The sequence below is a fragment of the Anomaloglossus baeobatrachus genome, chromosome 11 (assembly GCF_048569485.1).
Source record: "Anomaloglossus baeobatrachus isolate aAnoBae1 chromosome 11, aAnoBae1.hap1, whole genome shotgun sequence".
Taxonomy (NCBI): domain Eukaryota; kingdom Metazoa; phylum Chordata; class Amphibia; order Anura; family Aromobatidae; genus Anomaloglossus; species Anomaloglossus baeobatrachus.
This window is the reverse complement of record NC_134363.1, coordinates 3,144,157-3,161,927: the sequence shown is the minus strand read 5'-3', so window position 1 is coordinate 3,161,927 and position 17,771 is coordinate 3,144,157. Positions and strand designations below refer to the sequence as shown.

Below are 17,771 nucleotides of genomic sequence, written 5' to 3'. Positions count from 1 at the left end.
CGCTCCCCACCACCCGCTCTGCAACCGCACCGCTCCCCACCACCCGCTCTGCAACCGCACCGCTCCCCACCACCCGCTCTGCAACCGCACCGCTCCCCACCACCCGCTCTGCAACCGCACCGCTCCCCACCACCCGCTCTGCAACCGCACCGCTCCCCACCACCCGCTCTGACACCGCACCGCTCCCCACCACCCGCTCTGACACCGCACCGCTCCCCACCACCCGCTCTGACACCGCACCGCTCCCCACCACCCGCTCTGACACCGCACCGCTCCCCACCACCCGCTCTGACACCGCACCGCTCCCCACCACCCGCTGACACCGCATCGCTCCCCACCACCCGCTCTGCAACCGCACCCCACCACCCAACTCTGCACGCCGCTCCCCACCACCCGCCGCTCCCCACCACCCGCTCTGCAACCGCACCGCTCCCCACCACCCGCTCCGCATGCCGCACCCCACCACCCGCTCTGCACGCCGCTCCCCACCACCCGCTCTGCAACCGCACCGCTCCCCACCACCCGCTCCGCACGCCGCTCCCCACCACCCGCTCTGCACGCCGCACCCCAACATGTGCCCTGCCCGTCGCTCCTCTCTACAAATCCTGCTCCACACCATGTGATCTGCCACGCACCATGCCCCCTGCTCCCAACCACATGCTTTGCCTGTGCCGTACTCTTCAGTACATGCCATGCCTTGCACCCGAATCCTACTCCCCATCACAGACCCCACCTTGCGTCCATGCCCTGCTCCCCACTATGCTCCCCGCTTTCACTACAAGCCCCGTCTGGCACCCCACTCTCCACTACGCATCCCGCCTTTGCACTCACGCCATTCTCTCCATCATGTGCCCGCGCCACACCCCGCTCCACACTTCACGCGCCCCGCTCCACACCTCGCGCGCCCGCCCCACACCCTGCTCCACACCTCGCGCGCGCCCGCCCCACACCTCGCGCGCCCATACTCACTGGGAGGCTGATCCAGCTTTACTATCAATGCTTGCAGGGCATAAAGTGCTTGTAGTTCTCGCTCCACATTGGAGTCCATGTACTTTAGTAAGACGGGAACCTTCTGTTTTAGGAAGGACGTGTCCACGCGGCAGGAAGAACAGTCCCCTGTGGAGAGACAGCGGCCAGTGACTGCCAGCAGCGAGCAGCCAACTGACACATGTTAGCGGACGGGACTCACCTAGTATGGCCGCTTTGCACACCGCCGTCATTAAAGCTCTAAGGAACGCGGCAGAACTCATCTGACCTTCATCCAGATTCGCCTGGAGAACAACAAGGAGCAGCAAAATCACACGCAGGAAACCAAAAACCGGGGGTCTGCACTACTCAGGATGGAGCGTGCCGGGGTCCGCAGGGCACAGGACAAAAAGCATGTCGGGGGTCCGCAATACACAGTACGGAGTGGATTGGGGATCCGCAGGCCACAAGATGGAGCATGTGCCGGGGGTCCGCAGGGCACAGGACGAGGTGTGTCGGGGGTCCGCAGGGCACAGGACAGGGTGTGTCGGGGGTCCGCAGGCCACAGGATGGAGCATGTGCCGGGGGTCCGCAGGGCACAGGACAGGGTGTGTCGGGGGTCCGCAGGGCACAGGACGGGGTGTGTCGGGGGTCCGAAGGGCACAGGATGGAGCATGTGCCGGGGGTCCGCAGGGCACAGGACGGGGTGTGTCGGGGGTTCGCAGGGCACAGGATGGGGTGTGTCGGGGGTCCGAAGGGCACAGGAGGGGGTATACCGGGGATCTGTACGTACTTCCACCCAGTCAAATATGTGCTCGTCAGTGGCGCTCTCCTCAATGATCAGCTGCTCCAGCCGCTTGTTCAGCTCCTCCGTCGTCATCTCCTTCCTAGAGAGACTTTCTGATGGGCTGCAGCGGTCCGACAGCGTGAAGTCCAGGTTCTGTGGAGTCACAATGGCAACAAAATAATACCGCACCAAGCGTAATGTGTGAAATTCTACCGCAGCCAGGGAGACGTGTGACATAATAGCATGCAGTGCCGTATATGAGGGAGGTCCGCAGACGCGCAGCGCGCACCCACCTTCTCGCTCAGGAAGCTCTGCACGTCCTCGCCCTCCGGCAGCACGTCTTTCCACCTCAGGGCGGTTTCTCTCCACACAGCGGCCACTTTTTTATGGCTCTGGAACAGAAAGTGACCGGTCACTCCCTGCACTCACAGATTTCTGCCAGATGTTACGTTCCTGCAGACGGCTGGAAATGCAGATCTGAAGCCTCAAACTGCTTCACACTGCTGTCAGTCAGTGACTGAAAGCCCTGACACTGCACAGAGCGCTGCAGCAGTCCAGGATTAGAACGTCTGTCTGTGATATCACACGTGAGCAGTGGGGGCGCTGCAGAGCAAGAATATCCGCAAAATGGTCACAGCATAGAGAGCTGCTCACACCGTCCGCCGTACATTGTGGATGGAGGGGCCTCAGTATAGATGTCTGTGGGGGACACGCAGGGGCGAGCCGGGGGGACACGCAGGGGCGAGCCGGGGGGACACGCAGGGGCGAGCTGGGGGGACACGCAGGGGCGAGCCGGGGAACCTACCATTTGTTTGCATAGAAGGTGCAATATTTCAGACAACAAGACTCCGGTCCGTCCCACGGGGAGCAGCGCCTTGTTAAACTCCCTGTAAGACAGAGAAGAGACATGGGTCCTGGAGCCCTCGGACCCCGCTCCCCGCAGCCCTCGGACCCCGCAGCCCTCGGACCCCGCAGCCCTCGGACCCCGCAGCCCTCGGACCCCGCAGCCCTCGGACCCCGCTCCCCGCAGCCCTCGGACCCCGCAGCCCTCGGATCCCGCTCCCCTCGGACCCCGCTCCCCGCAGCCCTCGGACCCCGCTCCCCGCAGCCCTCGGACCCCGCTCCCTGCAGCCCTCGGACCCCGCTCCCCTCGGACCCCGCTCCCTGCAGCCCTCGGACCCCGCTCCCCTCGGACCCCGCTCCCCGCAGCCCTCGGACACACTGCCCCGACTGACCAACATATAACACGCCACAACACATAGGCGACACTCAGCCGGCACCGGACAAGCGGCTGTCACATCGGAAAGCACCTACGTGATCATTTCCTTCAGAGAAATGCCCCCTTCCTTCAGCATGGGGGTCACTAACTCCGCCAGGTACAGCCAGATGTGCGGGATGTCAATCGCCATATCATCCGCCAGCTCCAGCGTCTCCGACAGTCTGCACAGAGAGGAGAGTCATGAGAGCCCCGCCAGTGCCCACCATCACGTATATGGGGGTCAGGGGTGACAATACAGGGGCCGCTCACCTTCCACAGACCCCCAACTGCCCGCAGAACCCACAGCTCTGGCTGCCCACAGCCCCCCCGCCCTGCTGCCCGCAGACCCCCTCACCCTGCTGCCAGCAACCCCCTCACCCGGCTGCCCGCAGACCCCCCCACCCTGCTGCCCGCAGACCCCCCCACCGTCCGCTGCTGCCCACAGACCCCCCTCACCCTGCTGCCCGCAGACCCCCTCATCCTGTAAGACCCCCCCTCACCCTGCTGCCCACAGACCCCTCACCCTGCTGCCCGCAAACCCCTGCTGCCCGCAGACCCCCCCACCCTGCTGCCCGCAGACCCCCTCACAGTGCTGCCCGCAGACCCCCTCACAGTGCTGCCCGCAGACCCCCCCACTGTCCGCTCCTCACCCTGCTGCCCGCAGACCCTCCCACCCTGCTGCCCGCAGACCCCCCCACTGTCCGCTCCTCACCCTGCTGCCCGCAGACCCCCTCACCCTGCTGCCCACAGACCTCCCCACTGTCCGCTCCTCTCCCTGCTGCCCGCAGACCCCCTGACCCTGCAGACCCCCTCACCCTGCTACCCGCAGACCCCCCCACCCTGCTGCCCGCAGACCCCCCCACTCTGCTGCCCGCAGACCCCCCCACTGTCCGCTCCTCACCCTGCTGCCCGCAGACCCCCTCACCCTGCAGACCCCCCCACCCTGCTGCCCGCAGACCCCCCCACTGTCCGCTCCCCACCCTGCTGCCCGCAGACCCCCTCACCCTGCTGCCCGCAGACCCCCTCACCCTGCTGCCCGCAGACCCCCCTGCTGCCCGCAGACCCCCTCACCCTGCTGCCCGCAGACCCCCCCACTGTCCGCACCCCACCCTGCTGCCCGCAGACCCCCTCACCCTGCTGCCCGCAGACCCCCCCACTCTCCTGCCCGCAGACCCCCTCACCCTGCTGCCCGCAGACCCCCCCACTGTCCGCTCCTCACCCTGCTGCCCGCAGACCCCCCCACTCTCCTGCCCGCAGACCCCCTCACCCTCCGCTCCTCACCCGGTGTAGAAGTTCTGCTGGCTGAGCTTCCCGGACTGCACCAGCTGATACAGCAGTTGTCCCATGTGGTCGCGGGTGATCTGACTCCTTTCCAGCGTGGACTCTACCCCCACACGGACAAAGATGGCCAGCGAGCCCTGTACGGCCAGCTCCTCCACGCACTGCACAGCCTCCTAGACACAGGACGGCACAGGTCAGATCTGGGCGGTCTGCACTGCCCCCCGCACAGGACGATGGCCGACCTTATAGTCATTGATGTGCAGGAACTCGTCTATGATGGCCTTAGATTTCCGCTCCAGCTCGTCTTCTGACACCGGGGATTTGTCGGACTCGGGGGTCTCGCACTTGGCTAGAGACAAACACAAACATGTGTTGGGTGAGTGTGCGGCCGGCCCTGGGTACATGTGCTCGGTGAGTGTGCGGCCGGCCCTGGGTACAGGTGCTGGGTGAGTGTGCGGCCGGCCCAGGGTACAGGTGCTGGGTGAGTGTGCGGCCGGCCCCGGGTACAGGTGCTGGGTGAGTGTGCGGCCGGCCCCGGGTACAGGTGCTGGGTGAGTGTGCGGCCGGCCCTGGGTACAGGTGCTGGGTGGGTGTGCGGCCGGCCCCGGGTACAGGTGCTGGGTGAGTGTGCGGCCGGTCCTGAGTACAGGTGCTGGGTGAGTGTGCGGCCGGCCCCGGGTACAGGTGCTGGGTGAGTGTGCGGCCGGCCCCGGGTACAGGTGCTGGGTGAGTGTGCGGCCGGCCCCGGGTACAGGTGCTGGGTGAGTGTGCGGCCGGTCCTGAGTACAGGGGCTGGGTGAGTGTGCGGCCGGCCCTGGGTACAGGTGCTGGGTGAGTGTGCGGCCGGCCCTGGGTACAGGTGCTGGGTGAGTGTGCGGCTGGCCCTGAGTACAGGTGCTGGGTGAGTGTGCGGCCGGCCCCGGGTACAGGTGCTGGGTGAGTGTGCAGCTGGCCCCGGGTACAGGTGCTGGGTGAGTGTGCAGCTGGCCCTGAGTACAGGTGCTGGGTGAGTGTGCGGCCGGCCCTGGGTACAGGTGCTGGGTGGGTGTGCGGCCGGCCCTGGGTACAGGTGCTGGGTGAGTGTGCGGCCAGCCCTGGGTACAGGTGCTGGGTGAGTGTGCGGCCGGCCCTGGGTACAGGTGCTGGGCGAGTGTGCGGCCGGCCCTGGGTACAGGTGCTGGGTGAGTGTGCGGCCGGCCCTGGGTACAGGTGCTGGGTGAGTGTGCGGCCGGCCCTGGGTACAGGTGCTGGGCGAGTGTGCGGCCGGCCCTGGGTACAGGTGCTGGGTGAGTGTGCGGCCGGCCCTGGGTACAGGTGCTGGGTGAGTGTGCGGCCGGTCCTGGGTACAGGTGCTGGGTGAGTGTGCGGCCGGTCCTGGGTACAGGTGCTGGGTGGGTGTGCGGCCGGCCCTGGGTACAGGTACTCGGTGAGTGTGCGGCCGGTCCTGGGTACAGGTGCTGGGTGGGTGTGCGGCTGGCCCTGGGTACAGGTGCTGGGTGAGTGTGCGGCCGGCCCCGGGTACAGGTGCTGGGTGGGTGTGCGGCCGGCCCTGGGTACAGGTACTCGGTGAGTGTGCGGCCGGCCCTGGGTACGGGGGCTGCGGAGGGAGCGCTCACCAGGTTCTCGCAGCTTCCGCTCCACACTTGGGGCCTTCTCCCGCTCCGTGGAGACGGGCAGCGTTTTTGGCATGTGCAGAGTCTCTCGCCGAGGTTCTTCGTGATTGTCCATTAGGTCCTTGGTGCTGCTGCCTCGCAGGAAGCTGCTGGGGCGAGAGGCCAGGGTGGAGGCGGGAGTGGGCTTGTCGTTCCTCTCACGGCCGGCGGTCACATGGCTGGTGAATCGGTACACAAAGCGTCAGGGACATCACCGCCCCAGCGCAGTCACCGGTCACATCACGACTCCATACCTTGTTAGTATCCTGCGGCTGTCCAGCTCTGAGATGGCGGAGGACGTGGTGGAAGAGATGGAAGGTTGCAGGGCAGAGAATCGATTCAGACCAGGGGCCCCCGGACGTAAGGACTCTGCTGCAGAAAGCAGAGACTGTGAATACCGCAGAGGCCGGAGATCCGGTCACACCGCCACGTGTGGCCGCCGCCCTCACCTGTCTCGCTGGTCTTGGCTCCTCCGCTGCTCCCTTTCCCCCAGCTGCCGAGCTGAGCTTTGGGCACCAGCTGGATCTTGTCATCAATGGTGGGCTGTGACAGAATAGGGGGCACACTGGAAGTCACAGGCAGCGAGGATGGAGCACTCCCCCCCGCAGGACCACGCCTCTTACCTTGGTGATCTTCAGGAACTTGGTGGGGTCCAGGACCCGGTTATTCTTAGTACCTTGGACCATATTCCATCCTCCTTCTTCCACTCGCTGCACGGCTGTGAGATGGAGAGGTGAAGGATGAGTGTCGGCTGCAGAGGCCGTGGCGCCCCTGGCACGTGGCGGGTCTTACCTGGCCTCCGCTTCTCTTTGGTCATCAGCTGCTGCACTTTCCTCTGCTCCTCCTGCTCCTCTATTTTGGCCTCTTTGTGGATCTGCTCGATGGTTTTGGGGCCCTGGTCCGCTCTTCGCGACACCCAGTTGCACTGCATGAAACAAAGGATAAATGGGCGACCTGGAGACTGTGCAGCAACAAATGGAGGTCAGGGAAGGACGGCGGCACGCACCAGTCTCAGGTCGATCACGTCCTGCAGCATGAAGCGGATCCGGGACGACGTTTTCCGCTCCTTCACGATCTTCTCCATCTGGTGGAAATACTGATCCATCCGTGGCTGGAACAATCAGAGGCGGGTGAGATCCGAGGCCGGGGCTGGACGCACAAGCCTAATGCGGCTACGGCTCAATCATCACCTTTGCCTTTTCGAAATCCAGGTCTTTGCCAATGGTGGTGAGCAGGCGGCACAGACACTCCAGCGACTCCTCGTCATGGTTTTTCAGCAGTTTCACCACGCAGTCGTGCATAATGGCCTCCGTCAACATCTTCAGCTTGAACAGTTCTCCGATGAACTTAATGTTCCCTATGGATCTCCGCCGCGCCTTGTCCCTGGCGTCTTCCAGCTCCTCCTGAAGACGGGTCTTCTCCTCCGGCTGCTGACACAAGGAGGCAAATAGCAAGTGGGGGTGATGCCTGCACCTCCCCAATAATGGGGATACACAGTATATATATATATACACAGTAATACGGAGGCGGACGCTACACTCCAAAAGCTACCCGGCCAAGCAAGTCTCTGCCAGGAGATGGAGACCCCACGCTGCCGGACCCTCGATCCCCTCCTCACCACAGCAACAAAAGGGTCAGACATGGTAAAATCCGGCACGTAGAGCGGAGACCCCAGCAGTAGACCCCAGCAGTAGACCCCAGCCGTGGACCCCAGCCGTGGACCCCAGCCGTGGACCCCAGCAGTGGACCCCAGCCGTAGACCCCAGCAGTAGACCCCAGCATTAGACCCCAGCATTAGACCCCAGCAGTAGACCCCAGCAGTAGACCCCAGCAGTAGACCCCAGCCGTAGACCCCAGCCGTAGACCCCAGCATTAGACCCCAGCATTAGACCCCAGCATTAGACCCCAGCATTAGACCCCAGCATTAGACCCCAGCAGTAGACCCCAGCAGTAGACCCCAGCAGTAGACCCCAGCAGTAGACCCCAGCAGTAGACCCCAGCAGTAGACCCCAGCCGTAGACCCCAGCCGTAGACCCCAGCCGTAGACCCCAGCCGTAGACCCCAGCCGTAGACCCCAGCCGTAGACCCCAGCCGTAGACCCCAGCCGTAGACCCCAGCCGTAGACCCCAGCCGTAGACCCCAGCCGTAGACCCCAGCAGTAGACCCCAGCAGTAGACCCCAGCAGTAGACCCCAGCAGTAGACCCCAGCAGTAGACCCCAGCAGTAGACCCCAGCAGTAGACCCCAGCAGTAGACCCCAGCAATAGACCCCAGCCGTAGACCCCAGCCGTAGACCCCAGCCGTAGACCCCAGCCGTAGACTCCAGCAGTAGACCCCAGCAGTAGACCCCAGCAGTAGACCCCAGCAGTAGACCCCAGCAGTAGACCCCAGCATTAGACCCCAGCAGTAGACCCCAGCAGTAGACCCCAGCAGTAGACCCCAGCATTAGACCCCAGCATTAGACCCCAGCAGTAGACCCCAGCATTAGACCCCAGCAGTAGACCCCAGCAGTAGACCCCAGCAGTAGACCCCAGCAGTAGACCCCAGCAGTAGACCCCAGCAGTAGACCCCAGCAGTAGACCCCAGCAGTAGACCCCAGCAGTAGACCCCAGCAGTAGACCCCAGCAGTAGACCCCAGCAGTAGACCCCAGCAGTAGACCCCAGCCACAGGTGGTTGGAGAGGTCTCCAGGGACCCTCCTGCTCAGGTCTCCCCTTACTGTTGTGGCCAGCTCCAGATCTTTCTGCTTCTTCTCGAAGACGTCGTCATCTGCTTTGTCCTTCTCAAACTCCTTCTGGCATCGGTTGAGCAGTAACTTGCGGAAGTTCACAGTGCCGCCGGGCTTGTCAGCCATTGGTACCTTTAACTATAAGAGGAGGGGAAAAAAACACCTAAATACCAGCGACACTTCTGTCAGGCTGAGGCCGGCCGGGTGCTCCGGGCCGCCCCTGGACGACGCCTACCGTCGCCTCTGGACGACGCCTACCGCCGCCCCTGGACGACGCCTACCGCCGCCCCTGGACGACGCCTACCGCCGCCCCTGGACGACGCCTACCGCCGCCCCTGGACGACGCCTACCGCCGCCCCTGGACGACGCCTACCGCCGCCCCTGGACGACGCCTACCGTCGCCCCTGGACGACGCCTACCGCCGCCCCTGGACGACGCCTACCGCCGCCCCTGGACGACCCCTACCGCCGCCCCTGGACGACACCTACCGCCGCCCTGGACGACACCTACCGCCGCCCCTGGACGACACCTACCGCCGCCCATGGACGATACCTACCGCCACCCCTGGAGGACACCTACTGCCGTCCCTGGACGACACCTACTGCCACCCCTGGACGACACCTACTGCCGCCCCTGGACGACGCCTACTGCCGCCCCTGGACGACACCTACTGCCGCCCCTGGACGACGCCTACCGCCGCCCCTGGACGACGCCTACCGCCGCCCCTCTACGACGCCTACCGCCGCCCCTGGACGACGCCTACTGCCGCCCCTGGACGACGCCTACTGCCGCCCCTGGACGACGCCTACTGCCGCCCCTGGACGACGCCTACTGCCGCCCCTGGACGACGCCTACTGCCGCCCATGGATATACTCACCGTGGCCAGGCACCTGCACATGTTTGCATACGCCACGGAGAAGCTGGGCTCGTCGATGGCCTTCTCGAACACCAGGTCTATCACCCCTTTCAGCCGCTCCTCGGTGTCCACCGTCAGGTCCATCACCTGCTTCATCAGCTGGTTGAACATCTGAGGTGTCAGTTTGTTCAAGATGCTCCGAACCTTACGGAAAAGAGCCTGAAACGAGAAAGTCGGTGATAGAGAGAGGCAGCGGCGGTGGACGCTCACCATCGGCCGTGCACACTCACCTGTGTCCGGATGCTCTCCGGGTCCTCCGCCTGGGAGTCCCTCTTCACGCTCGGCCTCCACGCATTTTCGGCTTTCTTCAGGTGAACGTCATCTGTTACTGAAATGTTCATGATTATTTTTCGGGGCTCCCGCCTCTGCCCTGGTTGTGAACGTCTGGGACCCCCAACATTCAGCAACTGGGGGACACAACAGCAAAAACTTTACAAGTTTACAAGACAGTTCAGATGTCGCTATCACACAGGGGAGCCCCCTCACCGCAGAGGACCACGTGCAGACTTACAGGGACGCCGCGCCCGCCAGGTGCCAACCGGCCAAAGTCTGCATACGCCGGGGTGAAGTCTGGCCCCTTCTGCAGCATGCGGGGGTCCAGGGTCCTCATCGACAGCTTTGGCTGATTGATCTGTTAATGAACCGTAATATGTGACTGAAGGGTAGGGAGGGAAAATGACAGAACAACCTAGCCATCATCCAGGCTAGAGAACAACCTAGCCATCATCCAGGCTAGAGAACAACCTAGCCATCATCCAGGCTAGAGAACAACCTAGCCATCATCCAGGCTAGAGAACAACCTAGCCATCATCCAGGCTAGAGAACAACCTAGCCATCATCCAGGCTAGAGAACAACCTAGCCATCATCCAGGCTGGAGAACAACCTAGCCATCATCCAGGCTAGAGAACAACCTAGCCATCATCCAGGCTAGAGAACAACCTAGCCATCATCCAGGCTGGAGAACAACCACCCATCATCCAGGCTAGAGAACAACCTAGCCATCATCCAGGCTAGAGAACAACCTAGCCATCATCCAGGCTAGAGAACAACCTAGCCATCATCCAGGCTGGAGAACAACCTAGCCATCATCCAGGCTAGAGAACAACCTAGCCATCATCCAGGCTGGAGAACAACCTAGCCATCATCCAGGCTGGAGAACAACCTAGCCATCATCCAGGCTAGAGAACAACCTAGCCATCATCCAGGCTAGAGAACAACCTAGCCATCATCCAGGCTGGAGAACAACCTAGCCATCATCCAGGCTAGAGAACAACCTAGCCATCATCCAGGCTAGATAACAACCTAGCCATCATCCAGGCTGGAGAACAACCTAGCCATCATCCAGGCTAGAGAACAACCTAGCCATCATCCAGGCTAGATAACAACCTAGCCATCATCCAGGCTAGAGAACAACCTAGCCATCATCCAGGCTAGAGAACAACCACCCATCATCCAGGCTAGAGAACAACCTAGCCATCATCCAGGCTAGAGAACAACCACCCATCATCCAGGCTAGAGAACAACCTAGCCATCATCCAGGCTAGAGAACAACCACCCATCATCCAGGCTAGAGAACAACCTAGCCATCATCCAGGCTAGAAAACAACCTAGCCATCATCCAGGCTAGAGAACAACCTAGCCATCATCCAGGCTAGAGAACAACCTAGCCATCATCCAGGCTAGAGAACAACCTAGCCATCATCCAGGCTAGAAAACAACCTAGCCATCATCCAGGCTAGAAAACAACCTAGCCATCATCCAGGCTAGAGAACAACCTAGCCATCATCCAGGCTAGAGAACAACCTAGCCATCATCCAGGCTAGAGAACAACCAACCATCATCCAGGCTAGAGAACAACCTAGCCATCATCCAGGCTAGAGAACAACCACCCATCATCCAGGCTAAAGAACAACCTAGCCATCATCCAGGCTAGAGAACAACCTAGCCATCATCCAGGCTAGAGAACAACCTAGCCATCATCCAGGCTAGAGAACAACCTAGCCATCATCCAGGCTAGAGAACAACCTAGCCATCATCCAGGCTAGAGAACAACCTAGCCATCATCCAGGCTAGAGAACAACCTAGCCATCATCCAGGCTAGAGAACAACCTAGCCATCATCCAGGCTAGAGAACAACCTAGCCATCATCCAGGCTAGAGAACAACCTAGCCATCATCCAGGCTAGAGAACAACCTAGCCATCATCCAGGCTAGAGAACAACCTAGCCATCATCCAGGCTAGAGAACAACCTAGCCATCATCCAGGCTAGAGAACAACCTAGCCATCATCCAGGCTAGAGAACCTAGCCATCATCCAGGCTAGAGAACAACCTAGCCATCATCCAGGCTAGAGAACAACCTAGCCATCATCCAGGCTAGAGAACAACCTAGCCATCATCCAGGCTAGAGAACAACCTAGCCATCATCCAGGCTAGAGAACAACCACCCATCATCCAGGCTAGAGAACAACCTAGCCATCATCCAGGCTAGAGAACAACCACCCATCATCCAGGCTAGAGAACAACCTAGCCATCATCCAGGCTAGAGAACAACCTAGCCATCATCCAGGCTAGAGAACAACCAACCATCATCCAGGCTAGAGAACAACCTAGCCATCATCCAGGCTAGAGAACAACCACCCATCATCCAGGCTAGAGAACAACCTAGCCATCATCCAGGCTAGAGAACAACCACCCATCATCCAGGCTAAAGAACAACCTAGCCATCATCCAGGCTAGAGAACAACCTAGCCATCATCCAGGCTAGAGAACAACTCCAGCACCCAACCCCTCCGCAGAGGCTACACTCACCAGGAACAGCGAGAAGACCCCAACTAATCCAGCCCATAACACAATGGACTCCAGACACCTCCCAACACACGCCACAACAGACTGCACCAACACCCCCGACTCTCCTCACCTTGTCCAGAACCACGTCGCTGATGGGCGGCAAGCCTTCTGGCTTCTGGACACAGGCCGGCATGAACTGGAAGCCCAGAAGGAAGTCCCGATCATACTGCCTCTTTCCTTCACTCGGCACGATGGAGGAGGGTGAGGAGGGGACATCCGGGGAGGCGTCCGGGGGGGACTGATCTGCTGCACCAGGCACTAGAAGACCACCCAAATAATGAAGCGGTCACATCACTATACTCCCAGTGTACAAACATTACCGACTTACCTCCAGTATCATACTCCAGAGCTGCACTCACTATTCTGCTGGTGCAGTCACTGTGTATATATATTACATTACTGATCCTGAGTCACCTCCTGTATTATACTCCAGAGCTGCACTCACTATTCTGCTGATGCAGTCACTGTGTACATACATTACTGATCCTGAGTCACCTCCTGTATTATACTCCAGAGCTGCACTCACTATTCTGCTGGAGCAGTCACTGTGTACATACATTACTGATCCTGAGTCACCTCCTGTATTATACTCCAGAGCTGCACTCACTATTCTGCTGGTGCAGTCACTGTGTATATATATTACTGATCCTGAGTTACCTCCTGTATTAGGCTATGTGCCCACGCTGCAGATTTTGCCGCGGATTTGCCGCGGATTTTCCGAAAATCTGCAGCAGCGGCACTTCCAAGCCATTTCAATGGCATTTTGGAAATGCTGTGTCCATGCTGCAGATTTTTCCGCGGCGGATTTGCCGCGGATTTTGATCCGGAAAAATCTGCAGCATGTCAATTATTGTTGCGGATTTTGGTGCGGATTTTGGGTATAGAATGGGGAAAAAAAAAAAAATCCGCATCAAAATCCGCGGCAAAAATAAGGTGCGGATTTGCCGCGAATCCTGAGTTACCTCCTGTATTATACTCCAGAGCTGCACTCACTATTCTGCTGGTGCAGTCACTGTGTACATACATTACTGATCCTGAGTCACCTCCTGTATTATACTCCAGAGCTGCACTCACTATTCTGCTGGAGCAGTCACTGTGTACATACATTACTGATCCTGAGTCACCTCCTGTATTATACTCCAGAGCTGCACTCACTATTCTGCTGGTGCAGTCACTGTGTACATACATTACTAATCCTGAGTTACCTCCTGTATTATACTCCAGAGCTGCACTCACTATTCTGCTGGTGCAGTCACTGTGTACATACATTACTGATCCTGAGTTACCTCCTGTATTATACTCCAGAGCTGCACTCACTATTCTGCTAGTGCAGTCACTGTGTACATACATTACTGATCCTGAGTTACCTCCTGTATTATACTCCAGAGCTGCACTCACTATTCTGCTAGTGCAGTCACTGTGTACATACATTACTGATCCTGAGTTACCTCCTGTATTATACTCCAGAGCTACACTCACTATTCTGCTGGTGCAGTCACTGTGTACATACATTACTGATCCTGAGTTACCTCCTGTATTATACTCCAGAGCTGCACTCACTATTCTGCTGGTGCAGTCACTGTGTACATACATTACTGATCCTGAGTTACCTCCTGTATTATACTCCGGAGCTGCACTCACTATTCTGTCGGTGCAGTCACTGTGTATATATATTACATATGATGATACTGCAGAGCTGCGCTCGCTATTCTGCTGGTGCAGTCACTGTGTATATATATTACATATGATGATACTGCAGAGCTGCACTCACTATTCTGCTGGAGCAGTCACTGTGTATATATATTACATATGATACTGCAGAGCTGCGCTCACTATTCTGTCGGTGCAGTCACTGTGTATATATATATATTACATATGATGATACTGCAGAGCTGCGCTCACTATTCTGCTGGTGCAGTCACTGTGTATATATATTACATATGATGATACTGCAGAGCTGCGCTCACTATTCTGTCGGTGCAGTCACTGTGTATATATATTACATATGATGATACTGCAGAGCTGCGCTCACTATTCTGTCGGTGCAGTCACTGTGTATATATATTACATATGATGATACTGCAGAGCTGCGCTCACTATTCTGTCGGTGCAGTCACTGTGTATATATATTACATATGATGATACTGCAGAGCTGCGCTCACTATTCTGCTGGTGCAGTCACTGTGTATATATATTACATATGATGATACTGCAGAGCTGCGCTCACTATTCTGTCGGTGCAGTCACTGTGTATATTACATATGATGATAGTGCAGAGCTGCGCTCACTATTCTGTCGGTGCAGTCACTGTGTATATATATTACATATGATGATACTGCAGAGCTGCGCTCACTATTCTGCTGGTGCAGTCACTGTGTATATATATTACATATGATGATACTGCAGAGCTGCGCTCACTATTCTGTCGGTGCAGTCACTGTGTATATTACATATGATGATAGTGCAGAGCTGCGCTCACTATTCTGTCGGTGCAGTCACTGTGTATATATATTACATATGATGATACTGCAGAGCTGCGCTCACTATTCTGTCGGTGCAGTCACTGTGTATATATATTACATATAATGATACTGCAGAGCTGCGCTCACTATTGTGTCGGTGCAGTCACTGTGTATATTACATATGATGATACTGCAGAGCTGCGCTCACTATTCTGTCGGTGCAGTCACTGTGTATATATATTACATATGATGATACTGCAGAGCTGCGCTCACTATTCTGTCGGTGCAGTCACTGTGTATATATATTACATATAATGATACTGCAGAGCTGCGCTCACTATTGTGTCGGTGCAGTCACTGTGTATATTACATATGATGATACTGCAGAGCTGCGCACACTATTCTGTCGGTGCAGTCACTGTGTATATATATTACATATGATGATACTGCAGAGCTGCGCTCACTATTCTGTCGGTGCAGTCACTGTGTATATATATTACATATAATGATACTGCAGAGCTGCGCTCACTATTGTGTCGGTGCAGTCACTGTGTATATTACATATGATGATACTGCAGAGCTGCGCTCACTATTCTGTCGGTGCAGTCACTGTGTATATATATTACATATGATGATACTGCAGAGCTGCGCTCACTATTCTGTCGGTGCAGTCACTGTGTATATATATTACATATAATGATACTGCAGAGCTGCGCTCACTATTCTGTCGGTGCAGTCACTGTGTATATTACATATGATGACACTGCAGAGCTGCGCTCACTATTCTGCATGTTGGAGTATTTCGGGTCCCTGGAGCGGTGTGCGGTACACTACCTGGTTTGTGGTTGTACGCCTCCTCTGCTTCGGCCGGCTCGGCTCCTTCCCCCTCGGAGGCGATGTCCTCGCCGTTGCGCAGGGCTTCTGGCTGGCCGTTCTCCTCCGGCAGCGTTGCGAGCAGATACGGGTGCTTCCCCCCGGCCCCGTCCTCTTCCTCCGTGACCTTGTCCTCCGCAGCGTCACTCGGCTCCTGCAGATTAGGCCCTGTTATATTGACCCCCGCCAGGTTGAAGCCACACGTCACGTGGCCAGCGTCGCTCATGTCCCAGCAGACACCATGTGATGAGCAGTGCCGCGCCCCATCCTCCTCCACACAGGAGCTCACCTCGGCCTCCGCTGCCATGGCCTCCTCTGCCTCCGGACCCTCGTCTTTTGGCGTCTGCCACATCTTTGGTGAAGCTGCGACTGCGAGAGCTGTAAGATCACAATGTCAGGAGGATTCAGAAGCGAAGGGGATGACCGTGTGTATACAACCGGGGCATACGGGTACGAGGAGCAGAGCTCTGGGGGTGCTGGGGCCCCCCACATGCTACAACCAGGGGGCATCACTGCCAGGAGACATGGACGAGAATCCCCGCAATCTGACAAACCATGGGAAAGTCCTGTGTATACCGGGGCACACCGCTCTGCAATATACCGCAGTCACAGAGGAGCGGCGGGGTACTCAGGGTCCGTACCCGAGGGTCCTCATCTACAGGTCAGTCCTGTGTATACCGGGGCACACCGCTCTGCAATATACCGCAGTCACAGAGGAGCGGCCGGGGTACTCAGGGTCCATACCCGAGGGTCCTCATCTACAGGTCAGTCCTGTGTATACCGGGGCACACCGCTCTGCAATATACCGCAGTCACAGAGGAGCGGCCGGGGTACTCAGGGTTCATACCCGAGGGTCCTCATCTACAGGTCAGTCCTGTGTATACCGGGGTACACCGCTCTGCAATATACCGCAGTCACAGAGGAGCGGCCGGGGTACTCAGGGTTCATACCCGAGGGTCCTCATCTACAGGTCAGTCCTGTGTATACCGGGGCACACCGCTCTGCAATATACCGCAGTCACAGAGGAGCGGCCGGGGTACTCAGGGTCCATACCCGAGGGTCCTCATCTACAGGTCAGTCCTGTGTATACCGGGGCACACCGCTCTGCAATATACTGCAGTCACAGAGGAGCGGCCGGGGTACTCAGGGTCCATACCCGAGGATCCTCATCTACAGGTCAGTCCTGTGTACACCGGGGCACACCGCTCTGCAATATACCGCAGTCACAGAGGAGCGGCCGGGGTACTCAGGGTCCATACCCGAGGGTCCTCATCTACAGGTCAGTCCTGTGTATACCGGAGCACACCGCTCTGCAATATACCGCAGTCACAGAGGAGCGGCCGGGGTACTCAGGGTCCATACCTGAGGGTCCTCATCTACAGGTCAGTCCTGTGTATACCGGGGCACACCGCTCTGCAATATACCGCAGTCACAGAGGAGCGGCCGGGGTACTCAGGGTCCGTACCCGAGGGTCCTCATCTACAGGTCAGTCCTGTGTATATCGGGGCACACCGCTCTGCAATATCCTGCAGTCACAGAGGAGCGGCCGGGGTACTCAGGGTCCGTACCCGAGGGTCCTCATCTACAGGTCAGTCCTGTGTATACCGGGGCACACCGCTCTGCAATATACCGCAGTCACAGAGGAGCGGCCGGGGTACTCAGGGTCCATACCCGAGGGTCCTCATCTACAGGTCAGTCCTGTGTATACCGGGGCACACCGCTCTGCAATATACCGCAGTCACAGAGGAGCGGCCGGGGTACTCAGGGTCCGTACCCGAGGGTCCTCATCTACAGGTCAGTCCTGTGTATACCGGGGCACACCGCTCTGCAATATACCGCAGTCACAGAGGAGCGGCCGGGGTACTCAGGGTCCGTACCCGAGGGTCCTCATCTACAGGTCAGTCCTGTGTATACCGGGGCACACCGCTCTGCAATATACCGCAGTCACAGAGGAGCGGCCGGGGTACTCAGGGTCCGTACCCGAGGGTCCTCATCTACAGG

At 58.7% G+C, this 17,771-nt stretch overlaps 1 protein-coding gene across 11 annotated transcripts in view; it reads right to left on the bottom strand.

Moving 5' to 3' along the window:
- Positions 1-17,771, bottom strand: part of EIF4G3 (eukaryotic translation initiation factor 4 gamma 3) — a 90,721-nt gene that overhangs the window by 1,230 nt on the left and 71,720 nt on the right. For 6 of the 11 annotated variants that reach the window (XM_075327931.1, XM_075327930.1, XM_075327934.1 and 3 more), the window contains 22 exons: positions 16,060-16,148; positions 15,732-15,924; positions 12,506-12,693; positions 10,098-10,217; positions 9,817-9,993; positions 9,548-9,745; positions 8,662-8,808; positions 7,135-7,371; positions 6,951-7,055; positions 6,737-6,869; positions 6,568-6,662; positions 6,394-6,487; positions 6,199-6,313; positions 5,909-6,123; positions 4,535-4,641; positions 4,293-4,465; positions 3,068-3,193; positions 2,559-2,640; positions 2,047-2,145; positions 1,760-1,906; positions 1,190-1,271; positions 970-1,116 (listed from right to left, as the gene is read on the bottom strand). In XM_075327931.1, the coding sequence (XP_075184046.1) occupies positions 970-1,116; positions 1,190-1,271; positions 1,760-1,906; positions 2,047-2,145; positions 2,559-2,640; positions 3,068-3,193; positions 4,293-4,465; positions 4,535-4,641; positions 5,909-6,123; positions 6,199-6,313; positions 6,394-6,487; positions 6,568-6,662; positions 6,737-6,869; positions 6,951-7,055; positions 7,135-7,371; positions 8,662-8,808; positions 9,548-9,745; positions 9,817-9,993; positions 10,098-10,217; positions 12,506-12,693; positions 15,732-15,924; positions 16,060-16,148 (3,069 nt within the window). Of the gene's footprint in view, positions 1-969; positions 1,117-1,189; positions 1,272-1,759; positions 1,907-2,046; positions 2,146-2,558; positions 2,641-3,067; positions 3,194-4,292; positions 4,466-4,534; positions 4,642-5,908; positions 6,124-6,198; positions 6,317-6,393; positions 6,488-6,567; positions 6,663-6,736; positions 6,870-6,950; positions 7,056-7,134; positions 7,375-8,661; positions 8,809-9,547; positions 9,746-9,816; positions 9,994-10,097; positions 10,218-12,505; positions 12,694-15,731; positions 15,925-16,059; positions 16,149-17,771 lie in introns of all 11 variants that reach the window. The other 5 variants (XM_075327933.1, XM_075327932.1, XM_075327929.1 and 2 more) reach the window with 3 other exon arrangements.